The sequence below is a fragment of the Danio rerio genome, chromosome 15 (genome assembly GCF_049306965.1).
Source record: "Danio rerio strain Tuebingen ecotype United States chromosome 15, GRCz12tu, whole genome shotgun sequence".
Taxonomy (NCBI): domain Eukaryota; kingdom Metazoa; phylum Chordata; class Actinopteri; order Cypriniformes; family Danionidae; genus Danio; species Danio rerio.
The window spans coordinates 2,457,501-2,485,251 of NC_133190.1; the positions used below are offsets into that span (position 1 = coordinate 2,457,501).

Here is a 27,751-nt window from a genome sequence, read left to right on the forward strand (position 1 = left end):
TTTATTAATATTATTATTATTATTTTATAATTATTATTATTATAGCCAGCACAATGGTGCAGTGGGTAGCACTGTCGCCTTACAGCAAGAAGGTCACTGGTTCGAACCTCAGCTGAGTTAGTTGGCATTTCTCTGTGGAGTTTGCCTGTTCTCTCCATGTTCATGTGGGTTTCCTCCGGGTGCTCCGGTTTCCCCCACAGTCCAAAGATGGTATAGGTGAATTGTCCATAGTGTATGTGTGTGAATGAAAGCGTATGGGTGCCTCCCAGAGATGGGTTGCACCTGGAAGGTCATGCGCTGTGTAAAACATATTCTGGATAAGTTGGTGGTTCATTCCGCTGTGGCGACCCCTGATTAATAAAAGGACTTATCCGGAAAAATCAATGAATTATTATTATTCTTCTTATTGTTGTTTTTATTATTATTGTTGTTGTTGTTATTGTTATTAATTGTATTATTATTATTATTATTATTATTATTGTTATTATTATTGTTATTATTATTATTATTAACATTATTATTATTGTAGTTGTTGTTGTTGTTGTTATTATTGTTATTAATTTAATTATTATTATTATTAATATTATTATTATTATTATTATTAATATTACTATGACTGTTATTATTTTATTATTATTATGTTATTATTATTATGATTATTATTATTATTGTTATTATGTTTATTATTACTATGATTGTTATTATTAATATTTGATTATTATTATTATTTATTTATTATTATTATTTAGGTAGAGGTTTAAATAAGTCTTTTGGGCTTTTGCCTCTTCCTGCATGTTATGGCTTATTTTGGTCAGTTTAAGTACAACATGTTTGTATTCTTGTGCAAATAAACAAAAGAAAACAAAGGAAAAAAATTGCAAACAAAAATAGAAATATATAAAGCATGTATAGAGTTGAAGGTGAAATTACTCGCTCTCCTGTGAATTTTTTATTCTTTTTTTTTTCTTTATTAAAAGGGACTCACAACAGCGCAATGAACCGCTAACTTATCCAGCACATTTTTTATGCAGCAGATGCCCTTCCAGCTGCAACCCATCACTGGGAAACATCCATACACACTCATTCACACTCATACACTACAGACAATTTAGCTCACCCAATTCACCTTTGGACTGTAGGGGAAACTGGAGCAGCCAGAGGAAACCCACTCAAACACAGGGAGAACATGCAAACTCCACATAGAAACACCAACTGACCCAGCCAGGGCTTGAACCAGCGGCCTTCTTGCTGTGAGACGACAGCAAGATCTTTAAAAATGTGTTAAATGTATAAAAACTGAAATTGCTTTCAGTATAAGTTTGACTTCAAAGTGAGCCTGCAATGATCTATATAATCTATATTTGAACGGAGTGACCTCATCATCACACTAATATGCATTTCTGATATTAATAACAGCACATTTCTTCTTTTGCAAGATCATTCATTTGATTAAAAAGTTGCATAACAAAAACTTATTCCAGTAAAAAGCATTCATACTGAAGTCTTTTATATATATTTTAGGTATTTGGACTAGAAACAATACACAAACTGCACTTATGAAACGCATTGTTTTGCGGTGAGCCAATTTCTTTTAGAGTGTACTGTTGCAGTGATGCTCTGTGTGTAGTGAAGTTCAGCGCATTTTAGCAGCCTGAATGAACTGATCCGAGTCTCTTTCTGTCTCTCTTGCAGCTGTTTGTGGATAAAGAGGAGGCTGAGAGGTTGTGGTTGAACAGACTGATCTCTCTACGTCAGGAGAGGCTCATGGGTAGTCCCGTATCCTGACCACAACTGTCAGACGGATGAAGATGCGGATTTCGCGTTTGCTTTTTGTAATTTTGATCTCAATAAAGGTGCGACTGCTCCACCTGCTGGTGTCTATGGGAAGGTGAAGCTTATTGGGCACACTGTAAAGACTATGCGAGATTCTCAAGTGTTTTCTGTTTATTTCCGGTTGTGAAATGCATTATGGGATGTTGATCTCTGCTCTGTCCACTTTTGATGTTGAAAATTCAAGTGACTTTTATTGACATTTTAGTTGTTTGGAATAACAATTTATAAGAAATATTACCTAGAGAAATAAGTCTGTACAATAACAGAAAGTGTGCTGCAGCTTATTACAAGGTTTTGTAGTGTAATATACAACACCAACCCAGAGAATGTCGCTCTGCACACTATTAAACATGTTCATTAAAGTCACGACTTCCAACTTTTCAACGTCAAAAGCCTCACAATGAATTCAAAAACATAAATAAATGGAAAAAACACGAATAACAACCCTGCTGAAAAATCCAGCTTAAACCAGCCTAGGCTGGTTGGCTGGTTTTAGCTGGTCAACCAGGCTGGTTTTAGAGGGGGTTTGACCATTTCCAGCCTGATCTTAGCTGGTCAGACTGGGAGATGACCAGCTAAAACCAGCTTGACCAGCCTGGTTTAAGCTGGGCATAGCTGGTTTTGGCTGAGCTTCCAAGATTGGCTAGGCTGGTCAAGCTGGTTTTAGCTGGTCATCTCCCAGCCTGACTAGCTAAGACCAGCCTGGAAGTGGCCGAAACTGCTATAAAACCAGCCTGGTCGACCAGCTAAAACCAGCCAACCAGCCTAGGCTGGTTTAAGCTGTTTTTTTAGTAGGGAAAATACAGAAGACTGTCCATATAGAGATACTTGTGCAGTGGACTGTGTAAGGATAAAGTTTTTAGAATTTAACTACAATATTTTTATCTATTTGTTCTTCCATTTTTAGCGACAGCCTTCTGAACTGTTAGAAATCTCTGTAAATTGGCAGTGTTTTTTTGTATGTTTTTGTTTTGTTGTCATGTTTTTATTTGATAGTTTCCCCATTACGGGAGCTTGATTTTTCTTCCAATCATTTTAAACCTTGAAAAGTTGTAAAATGGGACTTTTATTAACAATTGTAATAGTTTAAAGTGATATATTGTCTGGGTTGGTGTTGTATAGTCACTATAAAAACTGCCAGCACATTTACTGTTATTTAACAGATATTTCACACCACTAAAAATGTCAATAAAAGTCACTTTGTTAAACTGTAGAGTAGAATTATCAACATCAAAAGTGGACATCCTGCTGAAAAATCCAGCTTAATCCAGCCTAGGCTGGTTTTAGCTGGGCGACCAGGCTGGTTTTAGAGGGGGTTTTGGCCATTTCCAGGTCGGTTTCCAGACATTTCCAGCCTGGTCTTAGCTGCTGGAAAATGACCAGCTAAATCCAGCTAAAACCAGCTTGACCAGCCTGGTTTAAGCTGGTCAAGCTGGTTTTAGCTGGTCATCTCCCAGCCTGACCAGCTAAGACCAGGCTGGAAATGGCTGGAAACCAGCCTGGAAGTGGCCAAAACCCCTCTAAAACCAGCCTGGTCGCCCAGCTAAAACCAGCCAACCAGCCTAGGCTGGTTTAAACTGTTTTTTTTATCAGAAGGGCAGAGCAGAGATCAACATCCCATAATGCAATTCACAACCGGAAATAAATACAAAACGCTTGTAAATCGCCAAATACGGAAACTGTTGAGAGATGTTGTTTACAGTGTAGTCAACATGAACGGCTGATGTTCTTAATGTGTGTTTATTGCTTTTTTCTGTTTTAAAAAATAAACAATCTTCTTGTTATGCTTGTGTAGTGCTTGATAAAACAAACTAATCAGATCGTATCGCAAGATCAATTAGAGCTGCGCGATACTGGAAATGCAGGCGATATTGTTGATTGTAGAATGTAAGATTTCCCTTGAAAAATACAAATGTTGAAAATCGTTTATTTATTTAATGCTATTAGCCATAAACAAGATATTCTTCAGATCTAATTAATTGTAAAACATGTTGACGTGTTGCTATTTTCAGACCAACACAACTTTAATTTTCCAATTTTCTGCCACGTTGTTTAAACAGCACATTCATTTGCTCTGTGTGCGTGTGTGTGTGTGTGTGTGTGTGTGTGTGTGTGTGTGTGTGTGTGTGTGTGTGTGTGTGTGTGTGTGTGTTTGTGTTTGTGTTTGTGTGTGTGTATTTGACAGTGTCAAATATTTTTTATTTGAGATTTAATATTTAATTTATTTGCCTACTGTCGGTTAAGTACTTTCAAGAGATCATACACATCAGAGAAACAACCGCAATGACTTTTTAGAGAGTATTTTTTTATTTTAAACAATTTTTTACGAAACTTCTCCACTGATGAAACTTCAGGAGTAGTAGTCAGTGAATGGAATGCCTTAATGAGGAAAATAACAACTGAAATAACAGCTGTCTTATCTGCATTCTACCACTAGAGGCCACTCGTACATTGACCATCTCACTGCAATTGTTTCAGCTTGGCTACTATTATTTTGCTACACAAAACAGTACAGTGTTAACATTACTGATAAAAAACACAGGTTTCAACATATTTTCTACATGTTTGTTTAACTATCTGTCATTCTCTTTTCTCCTCATAATCTTCTTCTTGTCTTAGTGTTTAAAGTATCTCTGTGTTGGTGTACTGAGAAAATACACAAGAAAACTAATCAGTATTGGATGAATATGTATGAAAATACTATAGTAATTAAATATAGTATACTGAAGACTGTAGACTGTAGTCTGTTTTTAACCAAACGAATTGTAATGTGTTGTGGTAGTCCTATAGTTGCTATGTAACACAACACCTATACTTATGTAAACAAACACATAATAGGGTCTATTATTCTACACCACATTTTACTATAGTAAAAATGAAAGCAGCCTACAGTATTTATAATAGTATCAGATGTAATCATAATTCATTAAGAGCAAATAAAATGTTTTACTGAAAAAAAAATTACTACTTTATAGGAAAGTGTTTTGAACCTGGTTCATGTCCCAGCTGGATCAGTAAACGAAATTGGCCACAGTGTATGTGTCTGAATGAGTGTGCGTGGGTGTTTCCCAGTACTGGGTTGCAGCTGGAATCGTTGGTGGTTCATTCCACTGTGGAAACCCCTGGAAAATGAATGAATAAATTAACGTTATACATTTTTTTTACCTACTATAGTGAATAGATCATCTGTTGTAGAGTTTATATAGTATTGGGTAATGTTTATATTATGATTATTGTGTTACCAAAGCAACAGTATAACTATTTAAAGTACTTTACTATAGTATGCTTCACAAACCCAGTAATATTTACTATAAATTACCATAGTTTTTTTTTCATGTTCAGGAACACTATACTTTTTGCTGTAAATTACTATAGTATTTTTTTTTTTACGTGGGCAGTATAAAACACTTCACTATAGTATGGTTCAAAAGCACTATAGTACTTACTGTAAATTACTATAGTATTATTTCACCCACACACTTTACCATAGTAAGGTTCACAAACACAACAGTATTTACCACAGCAAATTAATATGTAGTGTTTATTCATGTGGCCAACATAATTCACTTTACTAAAGTGTGGTTGAAAAACACTAGTACTGAAGAAATAACTATAGTGTGTTCTCATGAGGGCAGTATAATACTCTTTACTACAGTATGGTTGAAATACACTAGTGTTTACTATACATTACTATAGTATTTTTTTCACGTGGGCAGTATAATACACTTTATTATAGTATGGTTCAAAAGCACTATAGTACTTACTGTAAATTACTATAGTATTATTTCACCCATGCACTTTACCATAGTAAGGTTTACAAACACAACAGTATTTACTACAGCAAATTAATAAAATGTAGTATATTTTCATGTGGGCAACATAATTCACTTTACTATAGTAGGGTTAAAGAACACTAGTATTTACTGAAAAAATAACTGTATTTTCTCATGAGGGCAGTATAATACACTTTACTACAGTATTGTTGAAAAACACTAGTATTTACTATACATTACTATAGTATTTTTTATGTGGGCTATATAATTCACTTTACTACAGTATGGTTGAAAAACACGGTAGTATTTACTGTAAATTACTGTAGTATGTTTTAATGTGGGCACTATAACGCACTTGGCTATAGTATTGTTCAAAAACACTCATATTTACTATACATTACTATAGTATTTTTCATGTGGGCCGTATGATACACCTTACTATAGTGTGGTTCACAGATACTGTAGTATTTATTATAAATTACTGTAGTATTTTCTCATGTGAGTAGTATAATTTACTTGTGGTTTAAAAACATTGTTGTGTTTATTGTAAATTATAGTATTGTTTCATGTGTGCAGTGCACACTTTACTGTAGTATGGTTCAGAAACACTAAAATACTTACTGTAAATTACAGTAGTGTGTTCTCATTAGGGCACTATAATACTCTTTACTACAGTATGGTTGAAATACACTAGTGTTTACTATACATTACTGTAGTATTATTTCACGTGGGCAATATAAAACACTTCACTATAGTATGGTTCAAAAGCACTATAGTACTTACTGTAAATTACTATAGTATTATTTCATCCATGCACTTTACCATAGTAAGGTTTACAAACACAACAGTATTTACTAATTAATAAATTTTAGCAAATTAATAAAATGTAGTATATTTTCATGTGGGCAACATAATTCACTTTACTATAGTAGGGTTAAAGAACACTAGTATTTACTGAAAAAATAACTGTATTTTCTCATGAGGGCAGTATAATACACTTTACTACAGTATTGTTGAAAAACACTAGTATTTACTATACATTACTATAGTATTTTTTATGTGGGCTATATAATTCACTTTACTACAGTATGGTTGAAAAACACTGTAGTATTTACTGTAAATTACTGTAGTATGTTTTAATGTGGGCACTATAACGCACTTGGCTATAGTATTGTTCAAAAACACTCATATTTACTATACATTACTATAGTATTTTTCATGTGGGCCGTATAATACACCTTACTATAGTGTGGTTCACTGATACTGTAGTATTTACTATAAATTACTGTAGTATTTTCTCATGTGAGTAGTATAATTTTCTTCTGGTTTAAAAACACTGGAGTGTTTATTGTAAATTATAGTATTGTTTCATGTGTGCAGTGCACACTTTACTGTAGTATGGTTCAGAAACACTAAAATACTTATTGTAAATTACAGTAGTGTGTTCTCATTAGGGCACTATAATACTCTTTACTACAGTATGGTTGAAATACACTAGTGTTTACTATACATTACTGTAGTATTATTTCACGTGGGCAATATAAAACACTTCACTATAGTATGGTTCAAAAGCACTAAAGTATTTACTGTAAATTACTATAGTATTATTTCACCCACACACTTTACCATAGTAAGATTCACAAACACAACAGTATATAGTACAGCAAATTAATATAATGTAGTATTTTTTCATGTGGGCAACATAATTCACTGGTTGAAATACACTAGTATTTACTATACATTACTATAGTATTTTTCATGTGGGCCGTATAATACACCTTACTATAGTGTGGTTCACAGATACTGTAGTATTTACTATAAATTACTGTAGTATTTTCTCATGTGAGTAGTATAATTTACTTGTGGTTTAAAAACACTGGAGTGTTTATTGTAAATTATAGTATTGTTTCATGTGTGCAGTGCACACTTTACTGTAGTATGGTTCAGAAACACTAAAATACTTACTGTAAATTACAGTAGTGTGTTCTCATTAGGGCAGTATAATACTCTTTACTACAGTATGGTTGAAATACACTAGTGTTTACTATACATTACTGTAGTATTATTTCACGTGGGCAATATAAAACACTTCACTATAGTATGGTTCAAAAGCACTAAAGTATTTACTGTAAATTACTATAGTATTATTTCACCCACACACTTTACCATAGTAAGATTCACAAACACAACAGTATATAGTACAGCAAATTAATATAATGTAGTATTTTTTCATGTGGGCAACATAATTCACTTTACTATAGTAGGGTTAAAGAACACTAGTATTTACTGAAAAAATAACTGTATTTTCTCATGAGGGCAGTATAATACACTTTACTACAGTATGGTTGAAATACACTAGTATTTACTATGCATTACTATAGTATTTTTTTCATGTGGGCTATAAAATTCACTTTACTACAGTATGGTTGAAAAACACTGTAGTATTTACTGTAAATTACTGTAGTATGTTTTAATGTGGGCACTATAACGCACTTGGCTATAGTATTGTTCAAAAACACTCATATTTACTATACATTACTATAGTATTTTTCATGTGGGCCGTATAATACACCTTACTATAGTGTGGTTCACAGATACTGTAGTATTTATTATAAATTACTGTAGTATTTTCTCATGTGAGTAGTATAATTTACTTGTGGTTTAAAAACATTGTTGTGTTTATTGTAAATTATAGTATTGTTTCATGTGTGCAGTGCACACTTTACTGTAGTATGGTTCAGAAACACTAAAATACTTACTGTAAATTACAGTAGTGTGTTCTCATTAGGGCACTATAATACTCTTTACTACAGTATGGTTGAAATACACTAGTATTTACATTACATTACTGTAGTAGTATTTTTTAATGTGGGCTATATAATTCACTTTACTAACTGTGCTGTTACCACAGCGACAACTTATCCAGCATATGTTTTATGCAGCGGATGCCTTTCCAGCTGCAACCCATCACTGGGAAACACAATAGTGTTTAGTACAGCAAATTAATATACTGTAGTATTTTTATTTGTGCAGTATAATACACTTTACTATAGTATGGTTCAAAAATTACTATACATTACTATAGTATTTTTGTGTGTAAAATTTTATTCACTTTAGTATAGTATGTTTCAAAAACATAAAACAATTACAGTAAATTACTATAGTATTTTTAATGTGGGCAGTATGATACACTTTACTATAGTATGCTTGAAAAGCACTGTGAATTACTATAGTATTTTTCATGTCTATAGTTGCCTTTACCATAGTATGGTTCACAAACACAACAGTATTTAGTACAGCAAATTAATATACTGTGGTATTTTTTTTATGTGGGCAATAAAACATTTTACTGTATGGTTGAAAAATACTATACTATTTACTGTAAATTACTATAGTATTTTCTCATGTGGGCAATATAATACACTTTACTGTAATATGGTTCAAAAGCACTATAGTTCCTACTGTAAATATCTATAGTATGTTTAATGTGGCCAGTATAATACACTTTACTATGGTTGGGTTCAAAAAATCATGGTATTTACTATACATTACTATTGTCGGCAGTCTAATTCACTTTAGTATAGTATGGTTCAGAAATACCAATATTTACTATACATTACTATAGTATTTTTGTGTGAGAAATATAATTCACTGTAGTAAAGTAAGGTTTGAAAACACATATTTACAGTAAATTACTATAGTGTTTTATTTCATATGGGCAGTACAATTCAGTTATCATAGTACAGTTCATAACAAAATGGTATTTAGTACAGTAAATGAATGTAGTATTATTTTCATATGGGCTGTACAATTCACTTTACCATAGTAAGGTCCACAAACACAATGCATTTACAGTAAAATCACCAAAGTATTTTTCATAAATAAAGAATAAGAACTTGTAGCCCATCTTATGAACTGCCTAATAACTTTATAAAAGTGTCTAAACAAATCTCTAATGAAGTAAAACTATTAAAGACTTTATAAAATGCATGGCTTATAGCTAATGTAGATTCTTCGATTGTGTTGTATTTTAAAATCTGTCAAGGCAGCAGGCAAAGCATGTAAACCAAACCAATGCCAGCAGCTTATTCAAAAAAGCGACGCCATAAGCGCGTGCTTGTTTCACTCAGCGTCATCGAGTTCAGTGTTCAGTCTGTGAAAGAAACCCAGCGGAGTTACTCACAAAACCTGTTTCCAGTAATGCCTGCAGGAATCTTGTAGTCATCCAATGGAACTTTCACTTTCGCTTTTAGAGAGCTTGTCGTCACGTATAGCTTATCTCGGTGAGGGAAGAATCTCAGTGCGCAGGCATTTTATCAGTGTCTGCTGCGTGCGGCTCTTACGGATTTCGGCTCGGACATTGGTTATGCTCGTTATATTTAACGTATTTGGGACCGTTCACAGCTATAAGCCATGAAGTTTATGCTGTGCGTGTTGGTGACGGCCGCAGTCGCACTGCATTGGGTCGAATGTATGGAAAGGACGTATTACATTGGCATTAGGGAGGAAGACTGGAATTACGCACCCAGCCGGCGAAACCTCATCAACAACCGGACCATTGACTCCGACGAGTAAGTTGTTGATTTACTTACAGGACAAAAAAAAAATGACACACCCAGTCTACTGACTGACTGTAAAACAATGGTAATTGAAAATAATTTCAGTTTTAACATTTTAAGAATTTAATACGACTGATATGCTACTGATAATACACATAAACTATTTTGTTCGTGAATAAAGGGGTGTAAAATCCAGCATAAACACATAAACACGAAGTGTACACATGAATAATAGCTAACAATATGGCTATTATGCTACTAATAATACCCATAAGCTTTTTATTTGTGAATTAAAGTGTTTATATGGGTGTAAAAGCATTTATATAAACACATTAGCATGTGATTATGAAGTGTACACATTAATAATGGCTAACAATGCACCTGTTATGCTAATACGACTGTTATGCTACTAGTAATACACATAAACACTTTTATTTGCGAGTAAAAAGTGATTATATTGAAGTAAAATCGTTTATATGAACAGTAGCATGTGATTATGAAATGTAGACATTAATAATAGCTAACAATATGACTGTTTTGAAACGTACACAGTAAAAATTGCTAGCAATATGACTGTTATGCTGCTAATAATACACATAAACAGTTTTATTTGTGAATAAAAAGTGATTATATGGAAGTAAAATCGTTTATATAGACACTAGCATGTGATTATAAAATGTAGACATTATTAATTGCTAGCAATATGACTGTTATGAAACGTACACAGTAATAATTGCTAGCAATATGACTGTTATGAAACGCAAACAGTAATATTTGCTAGCAATATGACTGTTATGCTGCTAATAATACACATAAACAGTTTTATTTGTGAATAAAAAGTGATTATATAGGTGTAAAATCATACATAAACACTTCAGCATGTGATTATGAAATGAACACATTAATAATAGCTAACAATACTAATGTTATGCTACTAATAATACCCATAAACTATTTCATTTGTGAATAAAAATGCTTATATGTGCGTAAATCATTTTTATAAATACACATGAATAATTATAGCTGACAGTAAACTTGACTTGGTAAATTAGGGTATTTCCCTTTAGTTTCAACAGCAACTTCTCTTTTTATTTATTTTAAACAGACATGCCTCCGTTTTCCTGTCTAACGGTCCTACCAGAATAGGGAGTGTCTACAAAAAGGCTGTGTACAGACAGTATACAGATGCTTCCTATAACACAGAGATATCAAAGCCTGACTGGCTTGGCTTTCTTGGACCGATTCTACGTGCTGAAGTGGATGATGTCATGGTGGTGCACATGAAGAACTTTGCGAGCAGGCCTTATTCTCTCCATCCACACGGAGTGTTTTATAAGAAGGATTCAGAAGGTTTTATACACGTTTTCATACCTCTATCTTTTCTTTTCTCACTTAAAGGTATAGTTCACCCAAAACGAAACATTTCCTGTTAAATATGTCAAAGATGTAGGTGACCAGTTTTTCTTCAGTAGAACTTTTCAGCTGAATCCGATTGGTGATTGATATAATGGCAGTGAATGGTTACAGATTTATCACATACAAAGAGTTCCAAATCAATAGCCATGGCTCACGATGACACACTGAGGTCTTGTGAAGCGAATCAGTTAGTCCGTGGGGTTTTAAAAAGTCTTTAAAAAATACATTTGAGGCCTTAAAATGTCTTAAATTCACTGAAATTTAGTTTTTTTGGTCTTAAATAATTGTAAACAGGTCTCAATTTTGGGTAAAGCTACCCAATCAGGCCAACACACATCCAATCACCGACATTCATTCACTCATTTATTCATACATTTTCCTTCCCTTGTTTATCAGGGGTCGCCACAGGGAATGAACCGCCAACTATTCCAGCATATGTTTTATGCAGCGGATGCCTTTGCAGCTGCAACCCAGTACTGGGAAACACCCATACACTCACATTCACACATACACTATGGCAAATTTCATTCATTTTTTTTTTCCGGCTTAGTCCCTTTATTAATCTGGGGTTGCCACAGTAGAATGAACCGCCAACTATTCCAGCATTTGTTTACACAGGGGATGCCCTTCCAGCTGCAACCCATCACTGGAAACACCATACACTCTTATTCTCATACACTATGGACAATTTAGCTTACCCAATTCACTTATAGTGCATGTGTTTGGAGCATGAGAACATGCAAACTCCACACAGAAACGCCAACTGGCCCAGCAGGAACTTGACTTTCTTGCTGTGAGGCAACAGTGCTAACCACTGAGCCACCATGCTAACCCAATCACCATCAATCCACCTCTGTAGAACTTTTAACAAAACTCTTTTCATACCTCTATTTACAAATAGGATTTAATTATTGTCATAACAATAATATCTGTCTAAAAGTTCTCTGTGTATTTATAGTCTGTATATGGTGAGGACACTGCCATGGACAGACTGATGTGCACACATTTAGTTTATTATAGTTTTAAAGAGTTTTTTTAAAGATAAGTCTTGTTAAAAAATGTGCATGCAACTAGGGTTTGCTAGTTTTGACAATTTATTTAAAAATATGTGTCTAAGAAATAACTAATTATGATATAATAATTATATATTTAAGCTGAGTCCGAATTACAAGGGGGTTTGGGGGTTGACCCCCCTAATTGATGCTTGATCCCCCCTGAAGGATGTCAAAACAACATGTATGGGGGGGTCAGCCCTCTGAATAGTGGGAAATAGTTTGCTCTGATCTGTGTCTTAAATACTAATATTATTAATTAAAATAATAGATCATATAAATATACAATTGATCACTCCATAACGGATTATACCATTGTGAATCCATAATTGCTTCAATCAGTCCACGCCCATAGACATGGTAAGCGTTTACATGACACTTTTCCTATAAAACAGGTGTTTGTTTCTATATATAGCCTATAAGTAAACTTAGATACACGTTTGTATAGTTTGACCTACAGTAACCTCTGAAATAGCTAATCTGTTGGTCAGAATACACAAAAATATCCCACAAAACACTTAAATATGTTGTATTAATAAAATAGATGTCATTTAAATAAGTGCAAACATTTGAGTGAAGGATGTATTACACAAAATAACAATCAAAAAAGTTGACCCCTCTGTTCGTCAATGTATAATTCACACCCTGTTTTTAAGTCATAATCATCTTAAAAATTCTTAAAAAGTCATATATTTAACTTTGTGAAACTTGCAGAAACCTCATACGAAGTTTGCATACACTCTAAAAAAAGGAACATACCCATTTATTAAGAAATGTCTGATGGTAAATCATACTAAACGTTTACTATTTTAGGTCCGTTAGGATTAACTAAATCATTTACATTTGCTGAATGCCAGAATAATGAAAGAATTTTTTTTTGAGAATTTTTTTATTAATTTCTAGACAGTCAAAAGTTTACACACATTTCCTTGGTATTTCCTTGGTATTATTTTAGCTTTTGATCAAATGTTTTGTGTCTCCTTCCACAAGCTTCTTACAATAGTTTGCAGGAATTTTGGCCCATTCCTCCTGACAGAATTGGTGTAACTGAGTCAGATTTGTAGGCTGTCTTGCTCGCACAAGCTTTTTCAACTCTGCCCACAAATTTTCTATAGGATTGAGGTCAGGGCTTTGTGATGGCCACTCCAAAAAATTCACTTGGTCGTCCTTAAAGCACATTTGAACTAATTTGGCAGTATGCTTAGGGTCATGGTCTGTTCGGAAGACCCATTTGTGGTCAAGTTTTAATTTCCTGGCTGATGTCCTGAGATGTTGCTTCAGTATTTCTCCATAATGTTCTTTCTTCATGATGCCATCTATGCTGTGAAGTGGACCAGTCCCTCCTGCAGCAAAACAGCCCCACAACATGATGCTGCCGCCCCCATACTTCACAATTGGGATGGTGTTCCTAGGCTTGTCAGCTTTCCCCTTTGTCCTCCAAATGTAACACTGGTTATTATGGCCAAACAGTTCAATCTTAGCTCCATCAGAGCACAGGACATGTCTCCAAAAATTTGTCTTTTTCTCAGTGTAATTTAACAAACTGTAATCTGGCTTTGTTGTTGATTCTGGCTTGTTGATTTTCCCATGTTGTCACATAAGGAAGCAGTGTGTTTGAGCTTTTCCTTCAATACTATTCTACAGTTGTGCCTCCAATTAACTCAAATGTTGTCAATTAGCCAATCAGAAACTTCCAAAACCATCATCTGAGCTTTTTCAGAGGCAGAATAATGTATGTAAACTTGACTTTAAAGAAAAGTTATAACAATTTCTCTATACATCATCAAAGCAACAGGACTACAATCGGGTTACATTCACACATGCACAGAGAACTGTTTAAGCAGGCTGTGGATTAAAGCTAATTATATTGTAAATAATGTTCAGTTTCTTACATCGAGCAATCATTTCACTTTACAAGACCTTAATGTGTCAATACGAGCCATGACAATAGATTTGGACTTATTTGTATGTGATTATTTTTAATCTAATAAACCATTGCCATCAATCACTAATCAGATTCAACTCAAAAACTACTTTAATGTTCTACTGAAAAAAAAAGGTCACCTACATCTTGGACGACCTGTGAGATAATTAGCAGGGCTTTTTTATTTTTGGCTGAACTATGCCTTGAACGTGCTGTCTACGTTTATCTTGGAATTATGACATCAATTTAGAGCGCCCTGACATACATCCCATAAAGCAGTAACAGCACAATCAACAAAAGAAAAGGTGTCAAAATGCACGTTGTGAGACAGAAGTTCAAAGTGCAACACGCAGAAATGATATGAGACAGCATAAATCTGCTTCCTGAATTAACTACTGTAATAGCTCATGTATTACATTACAGTGCTCAGCAGACATGAGTTCACATTTACATTTAGTCATTTAGCAGACGCTTTTATCCAAAGCGACTTAAGAGCAACAGTGAATAAGTGCTGTAGGCAAGTTTCAGGTGTGTAAAGAGTGTAAGAAGAAAAACATTAGATATTTTTTTATTGTAGTTAGTGGAGGAGTCAGAGAGGGAGTTGCATATTAGTAAGGAAAGTGGAGACTTTCATATTAGTTGCATATTAGTAAGAAAAGAGTTAGTTGCATATTAGAGTTGCATAGAAAGAGTTCACCCCTCACACATCTCTCATTTAAATGAATATTTTCTATAGGAAGTTTTATAATATTTTATTTGTGCATCTACATTAGATTAGTCAGTACTGAAGCCAAATCTGGAGCTCAATGAACAAAATAACTCATGACAACGGTTCAAAATTTAAGGTAAAATATTTATAAAAATGTTGTTGAAATTTTGTATTTTCCATCAATATTTAAGTGCATTATCTCTCTATTTCTAAAGATGTTCTGTGACCAAAATACATACAGTTGAAGTCAGAATTATTAGCCCCCTTCGGAAATTTTTCTTTTTTTTTTAAATATTTTCCAATTGATGTTTTACAGAGCTAGGAAATTTTCACAGCATGTCTGATAATATTTTGTCTTCTGGAAAAAGTCTTATTTGTTTTATTTTGGCTAGAATAAAAGCAGTTATAAATTTTTTAAACACCATTATAGGGACAAAATTATTAGCCCCTTTAAGCTATATTTTTTTTCTCGATAGTCTACAGAACAAACCACTGTTGTACAATAACTTGCCTAATACCCTAACCTGCCTAGTTAACCTAATTAACCTAGTGAAGCCTTTAAATGTCACTTTAAGCTGTATAGAAGTGTCTTGAAAAATATCTAGTCAAATATTATTTACTGTCATCATGACAAAGAGAAAATAAAACAGTTATTAGAGATGAGTTATTAAAACTATTATGATTAGAAATGTGTTGAAAAAATCTGCTTTCCGTTAAACAGAAATTTGGGAAAAATAAACAAGCGGTCTAATAATTCAGGGGGGCGAATAATTCTGACTTCAACTGTATATCCATGTATATGATGAATCTGTTTTGTTTAGATTCACCAAAATATGTACATTCACTGAGAAATGGATGCAAATTTTCAATATGAGATGTAAGCTGAGCACTGTAAGTTACTTATTATTTCTTGATGAAGACTGTGCCGGCCAGGTTTCTGAATGGTGAATAGGAGTTATTGTGTAAACATATTCATGTAGTCAGGGTTGTGATGCTAGCACTGTATATGTCTGCATGGCCTGCTTTGTGTGTCCATAAAACATTAGGTGGTATATATATATATATATATATATATATATATATATATATATATATATATATATATATATATGTATATATATATGTATATATATATATATATATATATATATATATATATATATATATATATATATATATATTTATATATATATATATATATATATATATATATATATATATATATATATATATATATATATATATATATATATTTTTTTTTTTTTTTTTTTTTTTTTTTTTTTAACTTTCTTTATTGTCCACAAGTGGAAATTTATCTTTGGCTTCACCACACAACCACATCAGCGTTTACATTACACACATCACAGAAAAAACATTCAACACGAATACATTCAACGTCGTCACATATATCACATTAAAAAAATATACAGTGGTGAGTACTGGTTGTATAATCTTGTTCAGATAAAAGTGCCATCACATGCCTCAAAATGTAGTGCAAGTCGAGTAGAAGTATCTGTGGTAAAATTACTCAAAGGAAGACCTTTTAAAAGCACTCAAGAGTAGTGAGTATTACGAAGCGTGCAAGGTTTACATGCAATACGTGAACAAACGCTCCTGAGCCCGATTCAGAGCACTCACACTCCTCAAACAAAGTGGGAAACGTGCCTGGGCACGGTTTGGATAGCATATTGTGAGTGCGAGTTGAAGAAAAGCTGGTGCCTTAGCTCTAGGTGTTGGAAATAAACAATAGGAGTTTGCATAGAGTGGAATGCTAGATCTGAGGTCAAAGGTCATGCCCTGTGGGGAACTAAGGGGTCATTTGAATAGATAAGGGCAAACCTTCTGCAATGGGTCAAGGATTTAGAAAGTTAGTTCAGGCCCTGTGGGGAACAAAGCAATTGTTTGAATTGAAGACCCCAGAATAGGACACACCCTAGCATGCAGTGTTCAGAATTACAGCAATTACTGCGGGAAAGAGACCATTGTACCAGTCACAGTCAGAAACAATCAAACATGATGACTAAAATTCACTCACACTGACACAATATTTACATTTTAGGGATAAGAGAGAAATACACTTTCCCACATTTTGTCTTTGTGGAGTGTGAGGACAAATGTCTGTATGTTAAAGGCAGGCCCGGATTGGCTAATGGGCCAGTCCGTTTTTTGTCCGCGAGGGCCGGTGTCCCTAGCTCCAGAATTTGTTGCTCTCAGCAGTCACACTTTTTAAAAATAATTAATTTTTTTACTTGACCAAAGCCTTCTAATTCATTATTTTACCGCAGCTCTGCTCTTTTTATCTATTTTAAAGTGGTTAGCACGTTAGGTTATGACGCCGCTATCACGGGTTCGGTCCTCGCCTGAGTAAAATTGTTTTTTTTTTTCATTTTTATTGTTAGGACATATAATACTGTAAGGGTTATTGAACATTTGAAGTTCTAAAACAGCTGTTTTCTCAAAAAAAGACGTGATAGTGTAATTAGAAACTGAATTGGAAATGACCTTATTTTAATATAGTCAGTGGTGAACTGAGGTGGGCCTGAAACTCCAGGGCTGAAAAAGAGTTCCACTCCGGCCCTGGTTAAAGGGATAGTTCACTCAAAAATGAACATTTTTACTCTCTCGTTACTTGTTTTAGACCTTTTTGTGCTTCTTCTATCAAACACAAAAGACAATATTTCAAAAGTTGGAAACCTGTAACCATTGACTTATAGTATTTGTTTTTCCTACATGGAAGTCAATGGTTAGATGTTTTCTGCATCCTTTAAAACATTGTTTTGTGTTCAAGTGAAAAGGCAAACTCGTAAATGTTTGGAAGCTCTTAAAGGGTGAGATAATAGTGAGAAAATGTACATTTTTGGATGAACTGTCCCTTAAATGCACAGCATTCACTCCAAATTGTCTGATGTTTCTTTTCTACCTCACAACTTTCACTGATGTCTCCACATTATTATCAAATCTTTCTCAGAACTTTTTTTTTTTTCTTCTCTTTATAACCCTTATACATGGTTCATACGGTCCTGAAAACCTAGAAAAGTCATGAAATGTTGGCATTTTCCAGGCCTGGAAAAGTTTTGGAAAAACAAATAAGCCCAAAATTTTTTGAAAAGTCATGGAAATTCGTTTAACGTATTTAAATATGTTTGAGGTGATAATTTTGGGCAAAATTGAAACACAATCGTGGGGTTCATCTCTTCATGTGACGTTCTCTGTGTGGGGTAAACAAAGCAACTCACCTTCATCATAATTCAAGCTACACTTTTGAGTTTGATGTCCAGAAACAATCTATGTTTACTGGTGTTAGATACTGTGGGTGCTAAAAGCTCATTTGTGGCCAAGCAACAAAGGTGCCAAAGGCCCCTATTGTAACCATAGGATTTTTCTTCTTCTTCCTGAACTGGAGTCAGCCATATGAGCGATAGAAAAATAAAGAAATTTGGCACTACTGTAATGGTGTTCAAAAGAAGTCAATTGACCAAATCTGAAGTCTTTAAAACTAGCTCTATCGCACCAGCAGACCAAAAATTCAACATTTAAACTTGATATAACATTGGTATAACCTTTAAGCCATTTGAGCTAGAAAAATAAAACTTAGTACAAAAGATTTCACTGAGCATACTGGTTTAAACCAATACCAGACATTAAAACAATGTTCATAAATTCTATAGATTCTTTGGGTCATGACAAATCTGGTGATATCACAATCTCCAGGGTGGTGCAGAGATATATACTGATATCTCTGTATTTCAGGAGCACTGTATCCAGATGGCACCTCCGGTCGTGATAAGAAAGATGATGCGGTGGCTCCAGGTGAGAGCTACACATACACCTGGGAGGTAAAACCAGAGTACGCTCCTACTGAAGCAGATGCCAGCTGTCTCACCTGGGTTTACCATTCACATGGAGACGCACCTAAAGACATCGCATCAGGCCTTATAGGAGCTTTACTCACCTGCAAGAAAGGTACAGTACACACACATACACACACACACACACACACATAAAAACCTATTTGAGTTTTCAAATGATTCATTTCTGCAGGTAGACTGATACTAGTTAATGTATACTAGTTTCGCAGCATAAGTTGTTGTAGACTATTTGTCAAACTCTAATGAGAGCTCCTGGGCCCGGTTTTTCAAAAGGTTTAATCCGGATAAAAATGATCCAGATTTAGTAATCCTGTTTTTGCGATCCGTGATCATGTAATCCAGCTTACTTTTTGAGCCAGTTTTTCAAAGCAACATTGGATTGGATCAATCTGATCCGGATAGGAACTTTTCAGAATCACTAAATCTGGATAACCAGTGCTCAAACAGCATAGGACATCACAATGTAGAACTATAGATATGTAAAGAGCGACAAGTAGAATAGCCAGCGTGGGGTCAATATAACTTTATTTTTATTTGAAATGAAAACTAAGAAAATTTAATAATTATTCAAATAATAATAAAAATAAATAATAATAAAAACAAGAAAAACCCCACCCCATCCTCTTTTTAAGCAGACCACTCATCTGAGACCTACAACACTGTACATTAGGGATATTTATAATAAGTTTCAAATATAGATGTAAATAAAAAAAGACTTAATGTCAAAAACTCCACAATAATTTCAGACTTCCTCAACTGATGTGGAGAGAGAAGCTTGTCCGAGCGTAGCCTTTAGGAGGTGGATCTCAAGTTATTGGCCTTGGTTTGCTGCAGTTTGGTCAGAGTCAATTGTTCCTCTGCCAGGCGAAGCTGTGCTTCTGCCCTTTCAGTCTCTTTTTGCAATTGTTGAAAGTGATTTCAAAAATCATAGATTGCCATTCTTTGCATTTTTTTTGTTATTCTGTTATCATTGCATGCATCACTAATAAATATTCTAAAAAGAAAAATATTTTCCATTGTGATGAATATATATATCATTTAGTGACAGAATAAAATGTATTGTTTTTGGTCAGTTTTGACAGCTGTGTGTGGGATTATTTTATGAGGCCAAACTCTTTCTACTTTGCTGTAGGCCTATACTGAAAGGCTGAATACATTAAAGCCTATACTCACTATAGCCTGACAGATGAACAAATAAAATGAAAACCTTATGAATAAATAGTATATCTCGTATTTTTAATTTAAACCAGGTTTTTTGGATCCAAGTGATCCAGATCCTACAAAAAAAAGTCTGAAAAACCCAAACTAAAGGTTTGATCCGGATCAAAACCAAGATTGGATTACGTGATCTGATCCGATTACGTAATCCGTTTTTTCTTTTGAAAAACCCATTTTCAAGATTTAATCCAATCCCTTATCCAAAATCCTAGTGGATTACTTTTGAAAAACCGGGCCCTGGTCTACATTTACATGTAGTCATTTGGTCCAAAGCGGCTTACAATTGATGAGGCATTCAAAGATTCAACAAAAAGGGGCAATACACACAACAAGTGCTGATTATACAGAGGAACTTTAGTGCTCAGAGAATTAAGTGCTAAAGTAAGGAGGAGGGGGTGGGTTTTCTGTTTATGGAGTAGGACCAGGGTTCGAGCCTGGCAAAGGACTGATCCACAGCTAGGTTGAATAAAACCCCAAAAAAATCACATGAGGTCACGGTTGAAACACATGGCATTTCTCTTCTAGTAGTGCTTTTGAAAACACGATGGGTTGTGTTTAGGGTAGGGGGCGTGTTGGTCAGTCCATATCAAACTGGTATATTATATGCACAATGACAAGCCGACTTCTTTAACACACAAGAGAGAGAAAGACGTTAACATTCGCAGACATATACAGCGGCCTCTGGTGGATTTACAAGAAAATGGCATGGATGAGAAAACTTTCATTCGACCGTTTTCTTTTGGGCTTATTCCCTTTATTAATCTAGGGTCACCACAGCAGAATGAACCACCAGTTTATCCAGCATATGTGTTACGCAGCGGATGCCCTTCTAGCTGCAAAACATCACTGGGAAACACCCGCACACACTTAATCACACACACACACACTACGGCCAATTTAGCTCATTCAATTCCCCTATAGCTAAGGGTGTCACGATCCTCCAAATCCTCGATTCGATTAAATTTTCGATTCTAAAGGCACGATTCGATTTTCAATTATGAATAATTAATTAATTAATGACCAATTAATTATTTGTAGCCTACCGTTTAAACTACCTGACCTGCATGGTCTTTGTTTTACCCATAAACAAATCATATAGTAAATGAATAAAGGCAAGATACACACATAATTACCACCTGTCAATCACTTTTTCTGCGGGACTCGTGAATAGGCAGTGATCTGTGTCGTTATAATGGCGTCAGTAAAAAAGACGCACAACCAACAGGAACCAGCCAACAGTATCTGAGCTGTTCGCTAAAATGACGAAGTACAAGTGAGTGAAAGATTGAAGCAGTCCTCTGACTGCCTGGACCTGCTGTCTCGAGCGCATGGCTGTGTGTGTGTGGTCACGTGATGTGCATTTTCAGAGGTAGAGAGGAAGGAGGGCTGCTCAGAAATGCTACACGCCACTGTGGATGTCAAATCGTTGTCGTTCAAAAATGCCATTTAAAAACAAAGACAGTGTAAACATGTGTACTTTTCGCGAGCGGATTTGCAACGGGGGCTGGCGGAGGATCGTGATGCCGGTGTTGTCTATCGGACGAACCGTACGTAATACGTACATAGCAGAGCTTGCAAAACTGTGTTTTTTTGTCGACAACACGAACGTTGTCAATATAACTCACTGGAAATCCAAAATGCTTACACACCGGCGACTTCATTGAAAGAGGAGAGGGTTTAAGCTCTGTCGACGGGTCTCCTGCGTCTGCAGTTTAACAAGCACTTCAACAAGCCTGTATTTTTTCCCGCTTGGCAAGCCAAGCTGACGTGACATGGGGGCGTGGCAGCATCGACGATTCTATTTTTTGATTCGATAATCTAAATTGAGCAGAAATTTTGATCGATTCCGATTAAAAATCTAAATCGTGACACCCCTACCTATAGCGCATGTGACTTGTGAAACTGAAGCACCCGAAAGAAACCCACACCAACATGGGAGAACATGCTAACTCCACACAGAAATGCCAGCTGGCCCAGTCGAGGCTCAAACCAGTGACCTTCTTGCTGTGAGGTGATTGTGCTACCCACTACACTACCGTGTCGCCCCATGAGAAATCATGCCCCAGTTAAATATTAGACGGTCAAAAATGCCCACTAGCGGATCTGACAAAACAAAAACTGCAAGGCAACATAGTCCAGTGTACATATTTGTCAGTTCTCAAAAATGTAGCCCTGGGAACATATTTTCAATGAGCCAGTTGAGAATATCACACAGCTGGAAAAGGCTGTCATCCAATCAGATTTAAGATCCAGATTGAACTCTTTGTGTCTGTGTGTACCTTGTATTCAGGACGCTGTGGGGACCAAATGTGCCCCCCAGTTATAGTAATACAAGTCATTTTTCAGGATATGAGGGAACATGGGCGAGGCAGTGGCGCAGTAGGTAGTGCTGTCGCCTCACAGCAAGAAGGTCGCTGGGTCAAACCTTGGCTCAGTTGGCATTTCTGTGTGGAGTTTGCATGTTCTCTCTGCCTTCGCGTGGGTTTCCTCTGGGTGCTCCGGTTTCCCCCATAGTCCAAAGACATGCGGTACAGGTGAATTGGGTAGGCTAAATTGTCCGTAGTGTATGAGTGTGTGTGTGAATGTGTGTGGATGTTTCCCAGAGATGGGTTGCGGCTGGAAGGGCATCCGCTGCGTAAAAACGTGCTGGATAAGTTGGCGGTTCATTCCGCTGTGGCGACCCCGGATTAATAAAGGGACTAAGCCGACAAGAAAATGAATGATATAGCATTAAGAATTGTGAAAATGTTAAAGTACACAGTGTTTCAATAAGGGTTGGGGGACAGAATATACAGTCTGCACAAAGGGCCGGATTAACGTGAGGGCTAGGTAGAGCTGAAGCCCCAGGGCCCACTGAAGAACGGTGCCCTTGATTGGCTAAAGAATTAATAATGACACGGGAAACGCCTCTTTGCATTATGCTTTCTCTCGTTGATAATGTGAAGTATTCCTTTCGGTTCGCTGCTGTTCAAAAACTGTGACCCCGCTGTTAAACTGGAGCTCAGAGTGACTGAAGCTCAGTCAGAATATTAAATAGCCCTGTTTTAGTCACCCATAAGGGTGATCAGATGTACCAATTTTTCCAGGACAGTCCCTTAATCCGGCACTACCGCTAGAACCGTCCAGTCAATGGTAGGCTAACCAAGCTCATTGTAGAACAAAACATTTAATTCAAAAGCCTTGATCATTGAGACACTTGTACATGTAGTAACAGATGCCGGGATCGGCAGAATCATACTGAATGGACTCAGAACTAAAGCCATGTCCAGGCCACGCATCGGTTACAGCTGGACTCAGACCTTCTTACTGTGAGGCGATTGTGCTGCCCACTGCGCCAACATGCTGCCCTGTGTTTATTTATTTATATATCTCTGTAATGAAGTTCACGGCCCTTTGGCCGCCTGGAAGAAGGAGGCGGAGAACCGACGCAGTTTTAAAATATTTATTTATAACATGAACGGCAGCTCCTCACGGAGACTGCCATCTAAACCAAAACAAACTGATAACAAAAGTAAAATATGTCCGGGCCCGGTCCTCTCTCGGCTTCCTCTGCCATCGTTCCTCCTCTTATAGTCCAGAGCTCCTTCCGTGGGATTCGAGACCGGTGCGCAACACAGGTGCGTCCACTTACACGCGGCCTCATTTCGTTCCCACGGCTCTCGGCCACACCCCCTCGCCACAATCTCATTAATTATTTATATATATGTATATATTTCTTTATGTTTGTCTTAGGCACTCTCAACTCCAGTAATAAGCGCTCTGATGTGGATGAAGACTTCATCGTGATGTTCAGTGTGGTTGATGAGAACTTAAGCTGGTACTTGGAGGAGAATATCGAAAAGTTCTGCTCTAACCCGGAAGACACAAAAACACTTATGGAAGACGCAGACGAGGAGTTCAGAGAGTCCAACCTTATGCATTGTAAGTCTCAAGGCTAAACTTTCACCTTTTGTATGCATTATTACTGGGTTGTTACTTTACTGTGTGTTCTAAAGTAGCTTAATCGTTTATTTGTGTGTGTTTGCCTGACACTTTAATTTAAAGCAGGGGTGTGCGAACTCAGGCCCCGTTTACACTAATGCGTTTTCGTTTTAAAACGCATAAGTTTTGCTACGGTTACGCCATCCGTCCACACTACGCCGAAGTTCTCGAGCGCCGAAAACGGAGCGTTTTGAAAACGCTGGAGAGGATGTTTTCATTCCAAAACGCTGCTGCTCCGTCTCAGTGTGGATGAGCAAAAACGGAGACATCTGAAAACGGAGGCGGGACTGCTGAGATTCGCTACCTGATTGGGGCTTTTGTGTCATTGCCTATCCTTCCCTTATTCGTCAAGCCCCTATCACATGACTATAACACATTGTTTTAACGCTACCGGAAGACAGTACTGTAAACAACAACATGGGCACAGAAATGGGAGCGTTGTTTGCACTATTGTCTGTTTTAGGCGGCATTGTGCAGTTATTCATTTGTTACGTTTAGTAACAACTCGACCTCGTCGTCTGTCCACAAAAATACCTCTCTTGCTTTCTTTGCCTTTGCGTTTAATGTTCAACCGGCGTTTGTTGACTAACAATAACAAAATGCCGAGCGAGACGCATGCTTTCTGTTTATACTAAAACGAGCTTGCCCAGAGTGCGCGAATGGTCACGTGATACACGTTTTTGGTGGCGTAGTGTGGACGGAGATATGTTCAGAGACGCTAGGTAAAACGCTAGTGTCGACGCGTATCGTTTTTGATCTAAAACGCCGTTTTAAAACTAAAACGCGCTAGTGTATATGGGGCCTCAGTCCTGGAGGGCCGGTGTCCTGCTGAGTTTAGATCCAACTTGCTTTGACACACCTGCCAGGAAGTTTCTAGTATATCTAGTAAAGCTGTGCTCACACTGCACTTTTCTCTCCATTGACTTCCATTTATATGCACGTGAAAGCGTCAGACCGGAAACGCAAGCTTGTGCGACAAGTTTCGTAGTTCGCTGCATTGGAAAGTTCAAGCTTGGTGAACTCTGACCTACGAAATCGCATCACATGATTTCGTGAGACCAATCGAAGATCAAAACATGACCACTGGACAGAAATTTTAAATAATGACCAATCGCTCGCTTTTTTAAATGTCTAATCATCTTGTTTAATCCCGCCCCCTTTCGCAGCGCCATACTACAGAATTTCGCAAGCTCAAACTCCAGTGTGACCGCAGCTTGATTAGCTGGTTCAGGTGTGTTTGATTAGGGTTAGAGCTAAACTCTCCAGGACACCAGACCTCCAGGGCCGAGTTTGGACACCCCTGATTTAAAGTGACCTATGTTGCAAAGTAGCAGTTGAACAATTCAAAATAAGTGACAAAACAAAAACTCTAATCAACATTTTAACATCAGTTTTTTTCTTAATATGTCTACTGTTGATAAGTCTACCCTTTCAGCTTCGCACTATTACTGTAACTATATATTTTGTTAAGTAAGCTCATAAAATTCCACTTTGCTACTGGGTTGTTACCTAACCGTGTGCTCTAGCTTAACCATTTATATGTGTGTGTTTGCTAGACACTTTCATTTAAAGTGACTCACACTGCTTTGTAGCAATTGACCCTTCACTAAGCCACACCCGAAAACCGCCACATACCGATCGTGGCTTAGCAATCATAGCTACGCTCAGGAGGTCTGTCAAGGTTACTAATGAAGGAAACAAGCCAAAGTGTTGTGCATATGGATTGTGCAAATCTGATACCCGGTATCCTAAAAGTTTGGACGGAATGGTGGAATTATTTCCCTTTTCAAAACCTAAAACCCAACAGGAGAAATGCCAGCATGGATCAAGCTGTGTGAGGGGCGCTAAAAGAGTGGCGTTAAGTTGGTTTTGTTTTTGATATTCCTGACACATCCAGTGATAGACGGCAATAACTCACACACCTCTTACCCTAAACAGATCTAAACGGTGTTTCCTACAAAAATACAAAGCAGGTTATGTTTTACCAACACAATAAAACCAAGATGTAATCACCATCTGAGCACTTGTGATCAATATACTTCACCCGCAGCTGTTTTTCAGTCATTTATAACCCTCATGTCCATGTAAAAGCTACAATTCGCTGATGTTTTCAGCAGTCTTTTGGAGATGTTATAGAAGGAGAAGAGGATGTTATAGCCGGTTATTTGGTGTCGGATTAATATTAGAAAAAATCTAATGGTTAATTTCTGCGAATTATCCTTTGATTTGCATTTAAATTGATTTATTTTCTCCACTTAACTAAAAAGTAGAATAGAAACTGTATAAAAAGCACACAAACATGCTGACAGTTATAAGTACTGTACGTTGTTATGGGTCAATGATGCTAATATTAGTACAAATCCATCCATTTCCTCTTTCTGGCTGCTCCTTCTGTGAATGAATGATGTAGAAGCATGTCCATGTGTGTTTTTTTCTCTGTTAGTAACGCTATATTTCATTGCACAACACTAGTCTGTCAGGCTTTCTGGCTAAAAAAGAGAAATCACGGTTTAATTAGTTATTATTAGATTATTTTTAATTGTCACCTCTCCTGCTGTGCATGAACTAATCTGTTGAATGGCCAGCGTATGAGGCAGGTAGGCTAACTTTGCTTCAATTTTGATCAAATCATTTTCTAATCGGTTGCGTGAAGTCGTAAATATACCCCTGAAATGCAGACTGCAGTCCTTTTTTGTCTGGCTTTCTCAGACATCTCACCTTTTCGCAACAATTGGGTATTCATATCCCTGGGAATGTCTGACAGCAGCACATACACATTGTCATAGATGCGCCAAGCATGAAAGCTTGACAGGCGTAGCAACAGCAACTAAGGAGGGCGGGGCTTAGCGAAGGTAAAAGTGATGAATTGCTTTTAAACTATTTCTAATCAACATTATAACCGTCTGGTTACTTCAGCTGTTAAAGCTGTTACAGCTGTTGCACTATTAGTTACTTGGTTTTATCAAGTAAGCTCATGAAATTCCAAGTCATTTTTAGCTGATGACACATGTTTTTGGCACACTGGTGGAAAGTACCTATTACTTAGTATACACAGGCACTCGGAAAAGTTTAGTTTTCCTTTTAATTTCTTAACATTGAAAACAAAAGGCTTCTCTTACTTAGATTTGTTGTCTTGTTTTAGGTTCAAATATCCACAAACTCTGCAAGTAAAGAATTTGTCTTGTTTTAAGAAATAATAAGTCAAAATTACCCAAGTTATGAATTAAAACAAGTAAAATGGCCAATGGGGTACACAAAATAAACTTATTTCAAAAGGAAAAGCAAGTTTTTTTCACCCTATTTTTTTTTTTTATAAAAATTGTCTTATTTTTGACATTATTTCTTAAAACAAGACAAAATGTTTTGCTTGTTTAGAAAAAGCTTTATGCACTGCAACAAAAAAAATCTTACTTAGAT

At 36.1% G+C, this 27,751-nt stretch overlaps 2 protein-coding genes across 3 annotated transcripts in view; both read left to right on the forward strand.

Annotated features, from left to right (window-relative positions):
- The window catches only part of rsrc1 (arginine/serine-rich coiled-coil 1), a 226,042-nt gene extending 222,425 nt beyond the window's left edge, over positions 1-3,617 (forward strand). The window contains 2 exon segments of the mRNA NM_212947.2: positions 1,693-2,310; positions 2,603-3,617. Coding sequence (NP_998112.2) covers positions 1,693-1,785 — 93 coding nt within the window. The 3' untranslated portion in view covers positions 1,786-2,310; positions 2,603-3,617.
- A 6,288-nt stretch (positions 3,618-9,905) lies between these two features.
- Positions 9,906-27,751, forward strand: part of hephl1a (hephaestin-like 1a) — a 51,315-nt gene continuing 33,469 nt past the window's right edge. Inside the window, exons 1-4 of one of the 2 annotated variants that reach the window (XM_009291403.5) lie at positions 9,906-10,177; positions 11,271-11,515; positions 19,017-19,229; positions 24,086-24,274. In XM_009291403.5, coding sequence (XP_009289678.1) covers positions 10,020-10,177; positions 11,271-11,515; positions 19,017-19,229; positions 24,086-24,274 — 805 coding nt within the window. In that variant the 5' untranslated portion in view covers positions 9,906-10,019. The remainder of the gene's footprint in view (positions 10,178-11,270; positions 11,516-19,016; positions 19,230-24,085; positions 24,275-27,751) is intronic. The other variant, NM_001328065.1, reaches the window with a different exon arrangement.